This window comes from Anabrus simplex, chromosome 3 (assembly GCF_040414725.1).
Source record: "Anabrus simplex isolate iqAnaSimp1 chromosome 3, ASM4041472v1, whole genome shotgun sequence".
NCBI classification, from domain to species: domain Eukaryota; kingdom Metazoa; phylum Arthropoda; class Insecta; order Orthoptera; family Tettigoniidae; genus Anabrus; species Anabrus simplex.
This window is the reverse complement of record NC_090267.1, coordinates 134,976,036-134,989,402: the sequence shown is the minus strand read 5'-3', so window position 1 is coordinate 134,989,402 and position 13,367 is coordinate 134,976,036. Positions and strand designations below refer to the sequence as shown.

The 13,367-nt window shown below is 39.5% G+C and overlaps 1 protein-coding gene and 1 long non-coding RNA gene across 2 annotated transcripts in view; one reads left to right on the top strand and one right to left on the bottom strand.

Annotated features, from left to right (window-relative positions):
* LOC137499014 (uncharacterized) overlaps positions 1-13,367 on the top strand; it is a 327,147-nt gene that overhangs the window by 231,305 nt on the left and 82,475 nt on the right. The window lies entirely within an intron of this gene.
* LOC136866695 (E3 ubiquitin-protein ligase RAD18) overlaps positions 1-13,367 on the bottom strand; it is a 145,110-nt gene that overhangs the window by 74,728 nt on the left and 57,015 nt on the right. The window contains exon 5 of the mRNA XM_067143809.2: positions 10,445-10,568. Within this exon, the coding sequence (XP_066999910.2) occupies positions 10,445-10,568 (124 nt within the window). The remainder of the gene's footprint in view (positions 1-10,444; positions 10,569-13,367) is intronic.

Sequence of the window (13,367 nt, the reverse complement as noted above, 5' to 3'; positions counted from 1 at the left end):
CCGTGCATTGTGCGCATGTTAGTCTGTAAATTCCTGAACTTGTGGAGGGATTGTTATTATGTTTTACAATGTTATGATTGTAAAATTTACTGTAATTACTATTTTGAGTTTTGTATGTTATTTTAATAGGTTTTTTTTTTTTTTAATTTTAAGGGGGTTTGAAACACAGTGGATGCGTGAATTATTGTATGTGAAAGTTGCGAAATTGGACTTTTCTGATTTATCTGGGGTGAAGTTTGTCAATTACTTTGCTTTCATTTTATTAATGATCCTGTTAATCATTACTGTGTTATAACCATTAAATTTGGCTAAATTTCTAATGTATTTTAATTCGTTCTTATGACTTTATGATAATAGGGCAATCTTGAATGCGCGATAGACTAAGCTGTAGTATACTATACTATCGATAGATGTTATCAGACAACAAACACTTTAATTAACATCAAGATGACTTTTATCTTAAATCTCTTTATCCGGTGACTGTATATAGTGTTCTAATGTGGTGTTTATTTTGTATCAAGCGTTAATGTATCATTATTTGTTAAATATTGATTTAGAAGACGGAGGGTACCTAACCTCATGATAATTTTAATAGGTGCCAACATCAGATATTTTAATGAATTAATTTTAAGACTGTTTCAAGAACTCCATTAAATATTTGTTCATCTGTCAGTAATGAGACCGACACATTGTATTTTTAACTCAGACTATTTTAGCTATTAAGATGGTTCAATTTGAAAATATCAGGATCTCGATAACATTCGATTTTGAGGAGGAAAATTAAGCTGAAGATGCCCACAACTAGGGCGAAACATGTCCCAATTTGAGTGTCATGTATAAGTTATAAACATTCTTAAGAATGTATAGTATTGAATAGCTTGACCATTTTAATAAACTTAATTGTTTTAAGATAATATACAATTTTCAATATGGATCACCATAAAGTTCATTACATGTAATGTTTTCTTGCTTGTCACTTGGCCTTTTGATGTTTGCGGCATTCTCTTACAAACAGCTCTATGAGGTCTACGGCCGGAGCAAAGTTCACCATAAAGAATTTGGCGAGGAAGCCTGGTATCACCCATGCGGTGAACATGGCCTAACCATCTCAGTTGATGAGCGATGATTGTTGCCTCAATGCTATTTAGCTGCGCTTTGTCGAGAACTGCCGTGTTGGTCACATAGTCCTCCCACTTAATATTCAAGATGAATCTCATTTTCTGTTGGTGGAAGCGCTCAAGTATTTTGATATCATGGCGATAGAGTGTCCAAGTTTCCCAGCCATATAGCAGAGTAAAAATGACAACAGCTTTGTACACCATGAGTTTGGTATGCAGTTTTAGGTCATTATTCATGAAAACTCTGTGCATTAACTGTCCGAATGCTACATGAGCATCCCCAATTCTCATATCAACATCTTGTTCGCAGATAAACCCTTTAGACAAGATGCTTCCAAGATATAAAGAGTGATCAACCTGTTCCAGTGTTGTGTCTAAAATGGAGATACTGAATTCAGGAAGAGTTAATCCCGGGGCAGTTTGTGCAAGTACCTTTTTTTTTTTTTTCACATTAATGGCATGACCAAAGTGATCACATGCAGTTTTCAAGCAGTTGACTGACTGTTGTAGTTCTGCAGGTGTTAGAGCAGGAGATGCGGTGACATCGGTATACTATAGTTCTGTCACCCGGGTAACCAGAGTATGTCTTTCTGAGCAAAGTCTTGCCAGATTGAAAAGGCCTCCGTTAAAACTAAATTTAATCTCCATGCCTACATTGTTTGCAGATGATTCGTGCAGCATGGCAGCCATGTACAGTGCAAAGAATGTAGGAGCAAGCATACAGCCTTGTTTCAATCCACGAGTGATTGGGAACGAAACTGATACAGAGTTACCATGAAGAACTTGTCCAGACATGCCATCATGACGAGCTTGAACCAATTCCACATAACGTTCAGGACATCCAAAATGTCTCAATACCTTCCACATACCAGATCTTGGTACTGAATCACAGGCTTTTTCCAGATCATAGAAAACTAAATACAGAGGCTGCTGTTGTTCTGTGCATTTTTCCTGGAGTTGTCTAGCACAGAAGATCATATCTGTTGTGCCTCTGGAGGCTCGGAAATCACAGTGAGACTCAGGCAAAATCCTCTCTGAGATAACTCAGAGCCGGTTTAATAGAATTCTTGAGAGAATTTCACCTGCAATTGACAAAAGCGATATGCCACGGTAGTTCCCACATACACTACGATCACCTTTCTTGAAGATAGTGATGATAGTAGCATACTTCAAGTCGTCAGATACTTCTCGAGTTTCCCAAATCAAGAGGATGAGTGTGAAAGGTCTAGTCTTCAAGGGTATACCTCCATTTTGTATCAGTTCCAGAGGGATGTTATCAGGACCAGGAGCCTTTCTTGGTTTTAGTTGATTGAGTGTTTTGGTGAAGTCTCTGTATGTAGGTGGAACTGCCATCCATGCTTGTTGGAGTTGCTGAGGGACATTACGAAGAAAGTCCTCAGCAACACTGGAGACACGATTTAGAAGAGCAGAGAAATGTTCATTCCAACACTCTAAAATTTCTCCATTATCAGTTAAAATGGTGGAGTTGTCAGCAGTCTTCAATGACCCCAATGAAGAGTGAATTGGACCATATATATCCCCTTTATACCAGCATAAAAGTTTTGCACGTCACAGGCATCAGATAGTCTTTGCAGTTTTTCAGCTTTTGTTGCCACCAGTTATTCCTGATTTCCCTAATTTGTGCCTGACATTTTCCTTTTAAGTTCCAAGAAATGTGATTTCTTCACACTGGAAGATGAATCTTGAAGATAGGATAAGTGGGCTTCCCGTTTGGCATTGATAAGACATTTAATTTCTTCATTATTTTCATCAAACCAGTCTTGTCTTTTTTTCCTCACAAAACCAATCGTTTCCTCAGCTGACTCAGTGATGACCTTCTGAAGTGTGGCCCATTCCTGATTTGTACTATCACTGCTGACTGGATGACTAGCCAGTTTGTTTGAGATTGCATTTCTGTAATCTGTAGCAATGGATTCAGTTTAGAAGTATCAAATTTCTTTCTCGGCAGGTTGTGGATGGATCTTTTTGGTTTGCAACAGATTGAGGTTCTCAACCAGCTAAAAAGGAGCTTATGATCTGTCCAGCAGTCGTCAACGTTTCTTGCTGTCCTTGTAATGAGGGCATCTTTTTTATCACATTGCCTGGTGATGATAGAGTCAAGGATGTGCCAGTGCTTTGGTCAAGGATGCATCCAAGTGGTCTTGTAGCGGTTAGGCAGGCGGAACTGAGTATTAGTAATGAAGAGTTCATGTTCAGCACACAAACCAAGGAGCAGTAGACCATTGGCATTTCAGTTGCCGAGTCCATGTTTTCCTATCACACTGCCCCACAATTGGTGATCTTTACCAACTCTGGCGTTGAAATCACCAAGTAGTAAGAGTTTGTCTCTTGGTGGTACTTTGGTGATGGTAGTGCTCAGCTGGTTGTAGAATCAGTCTTTAGCTTCTACATCAGCATCCAAGGTGGGAGCATATGTGGAGATGAGTGTCATAGATTTGGCTCCACAGAGTGGGATTCGGAGAGTCATAATTCTTTCACTGCCAGCGGTTAGAATTAGCTGATAATCATTCACCAATGTAGTCTTCACAGCAAATCCCACACCATGAATGCGATGTTCTCCCTCATCTTTTCCCTTCCAGAAGTTTGTGTAGCCTGAGCTGAACTCTACCTTCTTTGGACAGTCTGGTTTCACTTACGGCTAAGCTCATAGGTGACAAGCGCTGTTCTTCTCTCAGGTCTGTTAGTCTTTCAAATCAAGTAGGGTTCTAACAATCCAGGTTCCTATAATCAAAGTTTTGGTAATCTTCGTTTTTCGACTACATAAGGGGTGATATAGATGTTGATTCCCATAGGGAATCTGAAATATTTGTCCTGAATGAGTAAATTTATAATACCAATATAAATGGTCCTTTATTGGACATTATAAATTTTCCAGCTAACTCATTCTTGGTTGCCAGCGTTTCGCCCTCGTGTGCTAGGGTGGGCTCATCAGTTAGTACCTAGCACACCTACCAATACGCTGGCTAGTGCATACCGTAGAGGCCACTGCATAGGCTAACTGGAGCCACCGGCAGTGCCAATGCACTAAGAGACTTTGTCTCATTATTGGTAGGTGTGCTAGGTACCAACTGATGAGCCCACCCTAGCACATGAGGGTGAAACGCTGGCAACCAAGAATGAGTTAGCTGGAAAATTTACAATGTCCAATAACGGACCATTTATATTGGTATTATAAATTTACTCATTCAGGACAAATATTTCAGATTCCCTGTGGGAATCAACATCTATATCATCTGATGGCCAAGCAGGCATCAATTTTTGATAATGAGACAAAGTCTCTTAGTGCATTGGCACTGCCGGTGGCTCCAGTTAGTCTACGCAGTGGCCTCCACGGTATGCACTAGCCAGCATATTGGTAGGTGTGCTAGGTACCAACTGATGAGCCCACCCTAGCACACGAGGGCGAAACGCTGGCAACCAAGAATGAGTTAGCTGGAAAATTTATAATGTCCAATAACGGACCATTTATATTGGTATTACATAAGGGGTGACTCGCTTGGGTGCGGCCTCCCAGCCGGCTGAGAGTGTGACTACCGATGTTTAGCCCACATTTTCTAGGGCCTTCCCCATTCAGGGTGGGCAGCAGTGATCCTAAATAGGCCTGCCCAAACACAGATGCAGAACCGAGTTCCTGAGTAGTCATAGGGTCTCAGAAAGACGACCATCACACATCTGCTGCCAACGTGCAGGTCCAAACAAGAGGCTTCCTGTTTATCCTGAAAATCTGCCTCCACAATCCTTATCCCATTGCCGTTGGACTTGAGTTAAAAGGGGTGACAGCAGGAAAAAGTGCCACAAGCGGGATTTCATTCAAGGTGGATCGCAGCTTGCAAGGAAGTGATCCACACACTAAGATCTCGGAAATATACCCTGCGGCACAAAATGAAATGCAACATGCAGGTTCTAGTATTACGACTGCAACGGACTGCCGCAGACTCGAATGAACATGAGTTGCGCCTTCACAGCCAGTCAGTCTGGCATGACCTCATCCGCCTCAAAGACCAATGAGAACCACAAAAAGGAGGTTCCTCCATCCGTTTTGCTGTTGGGCCAAAGACACAGATGATGGGTTCCAGTGTCATTTCCCACACTGAGGGTGAAGGGGCTCATCTGCCCAAAGCCGTTGGCCCCTATGGCGGGGGGGGGGTGTCGAGTTATTTACTGCCGCTCGACACTCGGCGTTAGCTGTTTTTACAGCTGGTTGCCAAGCCAGCTAACCCTCCTCCTTTCCCATTCCAGACTTGGGACCAGCAAATGGTGAGACATACTCAGGATATGAAATGCACTATTGTAAAGGGCTTGATCTTTCATTCATTATTACATCCTTTACTTTAGCATTTCTGCCTGAACATAGGACTTTGCCGCGGTGGGGAGGCTTGCGTGTTCCAATGAAGCAGATAGCCGAGCTGCAGGTGCAACCATATCGGATGGGTATCTGTTGAGAGACCAGACTAAGGAATGGTTCATCAAAAGGGCAGTAGCAGCCTTTCGGTAGTTGCAAGGGCGGCAGTCTAGATGATTGACTGGTATGGCCTTGTAATAATACTCAACATGGCTTAGCTGTGTTGATACTGCTACATGGCTGAAAGCAACGGGAAACTACAGCCGTAACTATCTCCCGAGGACATGTAGTTCTCTCTGTACGAATGATGTACTGATGATGGCTTCCTCCCGGGTAAAATATTCCGGAGGTAAACTAGTCCCCCTTTCGGATCTCCGGGTGGGGACTACACATGAGGGGGCGATCATCAGGAAGATGGATACTGACATTCTGCGAGTCGGAACATGGAATTTTAGAAGTTTGAATCATTGTGGTAGGTTAGAGATTCTAAAAAGGGAGATGGATAGACTAAAGTTAGATGTAGTTGGTATAAGTGAAGTACGTTGGCAGGAAGAACAGGATTTTTGGTCAGGCGACTAACGAATTATCAACACAAAATCAAACAGGGGAAATGCAGGAGTTGGTTTAATAATGAATAAGAAAATAGGGCAGCGGGTAAGCTACTGCGACCAGCATAGTAAAAGAATTATTGTCGTCAAGATAGACACCAAACCAATGCCCACCAAAACAGTGCAGGTCTATATGCCTACTAGTTCAGCGGATGATGAGGAAATTTTAAAAAAATATATGAAGAGATAGAAGATTTAATACAATATGTAAAAGATGATGAGAATCTAATTGTGATGGGAGACTGGAATGCAGTGGTAGGCCAAGGAAAAGAAGGTAATACAGTAGGAGAATTTGGATTGGGACAAAGGAAAGAAAGAGGAAGTCAGCTGGTTGAATTCTGCACTGATCATAATTTAGTCCTTGCCAATGCTTGGTTCAAACACCACAAACGACGGCTGTATACGTGGATGAGACCTGGAGACACTGGAAGGTATCAAATAGACTTCATTATGATTAGGCAGAGATTCAGAAACCAGGTGTTGGATTGCAAAACTTGCAAAACTTTCCCAAGAGCAGACGTGGACTATGACCACAACTTGTTGGTCATGAAATGCCATCTGAAATTGAAGAAATTGAAGAAAGGAAAGAATGCAAAAAGATGGGATCTAGACAAGTTGAAAGAAAAGAGTGTGAGGGATTGTTTCAAGGAACATGTTGCAAAAGGACTAAATGAAAAGGCTGAAGGAAACACAATAGAGGAAGAGTGGATAGTCATGAAAAATGAAGTCAGTAGGGCTACTGAAGAAATGTTAGGAAGGAAGAAAAGCTCAACAAAGAATCAGTGGATAACTCAGGAGATACTAGACCTGATTGATGAACGACGAAAATACAAGAATGCTAGAAATGAAGAGGGCAGAAAAGAATACAGGTGATTAAAGAATCAAGTGGATAGAAAGTGCAAGGTAGCTAAGGAAGAATGGCTGAAGGAGAAGTGCAAGGATGTCGAAGGTTGAATGGTCCTGAGAAAGGAAGATGCTGCATACAGGAAAATCAAGGAAACCTTTGGAGAAAGGAAATCTAGGTGTATGGATATTAAGAGCTCAGATGGAAAGCCACTTCTAGGGAAAAAAGACAAAGCAGAAAGATGGCAGGAGCATATCCAACAGTTGTATCAAGGTAAAGGTGTAGATAATTTGGTTCTGGAACATGAAGAGGCTGTTGATGCTGATGAAATGGGAGACCCAATTTTGAGGTCAGAGTTTGACAGAGCTGTGAGTGACCTAAATAGGAACAAGACACCTGGAATTGATTACATTTTCTCTGAATTACTGACTGCCTTAGGAGAAACCAGCATGGCAAGGTTATTCCATTTAGTGTGTAAGATGTATGAGACAGAAGTCCCATCCAATTTTTGGCAGAATATTGTTATACTTATTCCCAAGAAAGCCAGTGCTGACAGATGTGAAAACTACCGCACCATTAGTTTAGTATCTCATGCCTGCAAAATTTTAACATGTATTATTTACAGAAGAATGGAAAAATGTTGAAGCTGAGTTGTTGTTTGTTTCTACTCTCTTACGTCCCACTAACTACACTTTTACGGTTTTTGGGAGACGCTGAGGTGCCGGAATTTAGTCCCGCAGGAGTTCTTTTACGTGCCAGTAAATCTACCGACACGAGGCTGACGTATTTGAGCACCTTCAAATACCACCGGACTGAGCCAGGATCGAACCTGCCAAGTTGGGGTCAGAAGGCCAGCGCCTTAACCGTCTGAGCCACTCAGCTCGGCGAAGCTGAGTTGGGAGAAGATCAATATGGCTTCAGAAGAAATGTAGGAACACGTGAAGCAATCCTGACTTTATGTCTGATCTTAAGAGGATCAAATCAAGAAGGACAAGCCCACGTACATGGCATTCATAGATCTAGAAAAAGCATTCTATAATGTTGATTGGACCAAGCTATTTAAGATTCTGAAGATGATTGGGATCAGATACCGAGAACGAAGAATTATCTACAATCTGTATAAGAATCAGTCTGCAGTGATAAGAATCGAGGGCTTTGAAAGAGAGGCAGCGGTCCAGAAAGGAGTGAGGCAAGGCTGCAGTTTGTCCCACCTACTTTTTCAACGTTTACACAGAACAGGCAGTAAAGGAAATCAAAGAGGAATTTGGAAAGGGAATCACAATCCAAGGAGAGGAAATCAAAACCTTGAGATTTGCCGATGATATTGTTATTTTATCTGAGACTGCAGAAGATCTTGAGAAGCTGCTAAATAGTATGGACGAAGTCTTGGGTAAGGAGTACAAGATGAAAATAAGTAAGTCCTAAACAAAAGTAATGGAGTGCAGTCAAACAAAGGCAGGTGATCCAGGAAATATTAGATTAGGAAATGAAGTCTTAAAGGAAGTAGATGAATACTGTTACTTGGGTAGTAAAATAACTAACGATGGCAGAAGTAAGGAGGACATAAAATGCAGACTAGCACAAGCAAGGAAGAGCTTTCTTAAGAAAAGAAATTTGCTCACTTCAAACATTGATATAGGAATTAGAAAGATGTTTTGAAGAGTTTCGTGTGGAGCGTGGCATTGTATGGATGTGAAACATGGACGATAACTAGCTCAGAAAGAAAGAGAATAGAAGCTTTTGAAATGTGGTGTTACAGAAGAATGTTGAAGGTGAGATGGATAGATCGGATCACGAATGAAGAAATACTGAATCGAATTGGAGAGAGGAGATCGATTTGGCTAAATTTGACGAGAAGAAGAGATAGAATGATAGGACATATCTTAAGACACCCAGGACTTGTTCAGTTGGTTTTTGAAGGTAGTGTAGGTGGTAAGAACGGTAGGGGTAGATCAAGGTATGAATATGACAAGCAGATTAGAGCAGATGTAGGATGCAATAGTTATGTAGAAATGAAAAGGTTAGCACAAGATATGGTGGCATGGAGAGCTGCATCAAAGCAGTCTATGGGCTGATGACTCAAACACACATTTGGGTTCGATTTTTCTTCATTTAAAAATATTGCACCACACTACGACACTTCTCAACAAACAGACTGGCATGTTCCTTACACATATACATTGAATTAACATTTATGAGCTGGGTTATTTTCTTTTTAACTTGAAGCCAACTATTAGAAACAATATAAATTTGCAAGTTATGAATCTCATTCCGTATTGACGGTTATCACTTTACAAAAGAAAATATTTATAAAATCCTCCTATCAATACAAGTCAAGTCATCTGTTAGATGAAGCAAAGTCTATACATGTTTCAGCCTAATCTCAAGGCCATCTTTACATCATTACGATTTTTAATTTGTTTGTATATTATGTAATCACTGTTTTACTACTGAAGATGGCCTTGAGATTAGGCTGAAACATGTATAGACTTTGCTTCATCTAACAGATGACTTGACTTGTATTGATAGGAGGATTTTATAAATATTTTCTTTTGTAAAGTAATATAAATTTAGTCCCAAAAAGAGGAAATAAAAGAAAATGAAAAGGCATGATAATATTATCCCTAAGCTAGTTGTGTTTTAAGGAATATTAATGTAAAATTTGAGCAATAATTTCATTACATTATTACACTACTGCCTTTGGGTGTACCGTTGAGGATTTCTTAAGTTACTGACTTGGAAATGATCTGAATAGATCTTACAGTTAGGTGTCACACCTCTTCTTCTTCTTCTTCTTCTTCTTCATTTCATCCAAGTCACTTCTTTGACATTTCAAAACCCATTGATTTACAGCAATAATACATTGGTACTGAAGTTTAACTGTTGTACTTTAAAATAAGCATATTATATTTTAAGGCAGTTAAAAAATGAGTCATGTAGCTCAGAAGTTGAGGAAGTATTATAACAGTATCAATCACTGGAAGCATTCTTGTCAAGAGGGACATGGAATAAAGACTGAAAATTCTTCTGCGCTTCTTAACTATTGCAGGCAGACACAGCACATACTGTATCTTTCCCCATGCTGAGGGAAGATACAACTACCTCACAATTACTTGCAGATTTCAACTTAATCCAAACGCATACACAATAATAAAAACTTTGCCAACTAATGGACACACTCTTATGACAGGAAAGTTTCTCCAGATCATACTGCTAGACAGTGCTCACATCGCTCTCCCTCGATATCTTGCAGACTGTTCTGTATTGTCTATATGTTGATAGCACGCATGGATCGAACACTAGAAACAGCAATGATATTTCTTGGAATAAAGAAATATACATAATGGCAGAATGAAATCACAGCAATGTTAGAGGAAAATGTTTTGGAAGTCACTATAGAGTGTATCACCAATTCCAAAATCACAAAAGAATTTAAACGTCCAATTATATCATGTAAGAATAACAACCTTTAAATGTTTTTTATTAAAACAGGAATCTGCATGGTACCCACCTTTTGAGGCGATTCACTAGCTAGTTTCTTCTCCTCTCGCTCTTCCTTCTCAATTTGCTGGACTAACTTTGACACTGGTCTCGGGTTCAGAGAATCACATTCCGAATTGTAAAGGACAGTGAACCTAAAATGCAACATTCTTGTACAAACCTGAGAAAGAAATTTCCATCTATCACCATGTTGCTCTCCAACATGCTGTTACACATGCACAACAAAAACAAGAAACAAAAAATAAATGTGAAAAGAAAATGCTGCTCCAAACAGGACAACTTACAGTGTGCAGTAAGTTATCACTGTAATGATATACATGCATTTCAAGATTTGTCAAACTTCTGGTGGACAAGAGAAGAAACCACCACCACGTCTAGAATCCCCAAGGTGTAATATAAGATTGTTTACATCTATCCCACCCAGACACATTTCTTCATCTTGGACTTGATACCATTCTACATGTCTTCCTTTCATGTCTTGCTTAACTTGAGTAGCCCATCTTTATCTATAAGCCTACCTGCAAGAGATCTGAAGTTCTTGAAACATGTACTCTTAGATTTAATGTATACAACCCATCTTTATCTACAAGCCTATCTACAAGAGATCTGAAGATTCTTGAAACATGTAGTCTTAGAATTAATGTATACAACGGTCTCTGTGATTGTATATTTAAGTTTGGATAGGACAGATCCAATAAAAGAAAAAGAAACACTAATTGTAACAGTCAATACGGACCAACTGGGACCAAAATGGTCAAAATTGTGGATTCTGACTAAGCCAGATAGGCAAAGAGATTATTAACCGATCTAAGAGCACAAAGATTAAAATCCTCAGCATTTTCTAAAGTCCTAATTCTTCTTAAAAGATGTTTGATAGGCAATCTTACACCTAAGCATTTGAAATCTCTTCAAAAGAGAGGTAAATTACAGCAACACAAGGAAAAATACAGCTTAAAGTAAATCAAATACAGATTACATACAAAAACAAGTTTTTACACCACAAAAGAAAAAAAGAAATAAAAGAGACCGAACAGCACATTTTATGATTTGTACTACTCCACCAGGGAATTGTTACCACTATACATGTTGTGTATACATTACGTCAGCTCGCCATGGTATGGTTGCCGCGGACGGGAGAGGGGCAAGAGGGGGAACGCATGTACAGTCATACAATGATAACAGTACCACTAACCTGCTTGAAGTTATGTTGTACTAGACGATGAAGGTCCTGCACACAAAGGATAGATACCAGGTTCTTCATCAGGTGTGTCGGTCTCACTATTCTCACTATTGTCTGTACCAGGTTCACTTGCAGTATCAGTATCCATATCGCTTTGTTCAGTGTTGTCACGACACTCATTTTCATTTGTATTTTCATCATCACTATCGTCACTGTCAAGGCCAACATTTATGATGACATTTTCTATGGCTTCCTCCATTAACCCATCCCTGTACCAATAACTTTCCTCAATTGTTCGTACTTTTTCACAAGCTTTCACCCAGTCCTGTTGAATGATTTCACGTAAAGAAGTGTTGGTCAGTTCCTTTAGGGTTTTTAAGCTAATAGCAGACATTTTTAGCAGCAATCTTTTGTTTTAACAAATTCCAAATAAGTTCAATCGGATTAAGGTCACAATGGTATGGAGGGAGCCTTAAGACAGTAAACCCCTTTTGTTCTAACATTGTATCCACTCTATATGCCGGTTTTGGCTTATTACGTGTTATAAGTTTCAAAAGGTCATCTCGTTTCCAAGTGGGATCACAATATATGTTATGTTGAGTAAGCCAGTCTACCATTTCAGCCTTACGAGATGCATTAGTGGAGGCTTTATTGACTTGCGCAGTATGATAGGGCGCGTTATCGATAACAACTATGCTCTCGGGTGGAATATTTGGAATAAGTTTATATTCTACCCATTTCTGATAATTGCAGCTATTCATTTCATTATGGTAATCTTGTGATTTGGATTTTGAGTCGTAAATTAAATCTGCTCCCTCCCGCATGGACAACAATAGCTCGTCCTGGAACGTGATTCGTCATAACCCCTGCGACGTCTTCATGTTGCCAACATTTTTTTACAGTGTAGTATGTATGAACCCACGTTTCATCCATGTACACTAATGGTTTATTTGGACCCTTCGTGTTATTTCTTATAGCTTGTAAGTAGTCCGCACGTCTAGCAACAATGTCTGACCTTTCCTCAAGTATAGTTCGTTTATTTTTACACTTCCGGAAATTAAACACCATTTCTTTTACAATTTTACGGAAAGTTTCCATTCCTCCCTTAAACTGTATTTCATGTTTCGCAAATACAAGCAGTTTCCACAGTGTTGGAATTTCTTTCTTTTGTTCATAATACTCTAGGAATTTTCTACGAAGACGACATTTATCAAAGCCATCTATAGAAATCACTTTTCCTTCAGACCGGTTTTTTTTTTTCATGGTGTAGTAACCTTTTCGCCGGTTTGCTCCGCCTTTATCAATGTCTTTCAAAATATTTCTTACAGTGTTTTCGGACTTACCAACCATATGTGTCGCCCTTAAAATTGCTTTTTAAAGAGGTATAATTACTTTGCTCTCATTTTTCTCTTGCATACAAAACTGCACGACATAGAATATTTTTTTCTTCTCCGCGGAATGAGTCCATTTTCCCCCTTTTACTGTTTCGATGTTTCCCTTATTATTATTATTATTATTATTATTATTATTATTATTATTATTATTATTATTATTATTCGTACTATGTACTATTATTATGTTAAAGTACATCTACTCCACTGCTCAACGAATAATATAGTCTATTAACTGTTTTCACTTACTTACGTACACGGGTTCACTAATCTACAACGCACATTGCACGACCCAGCACGAATCATTCACTCACGACATGCGATGAAGTTTCGCTGGCGACAACTGCACTTCTGTCGCAGGC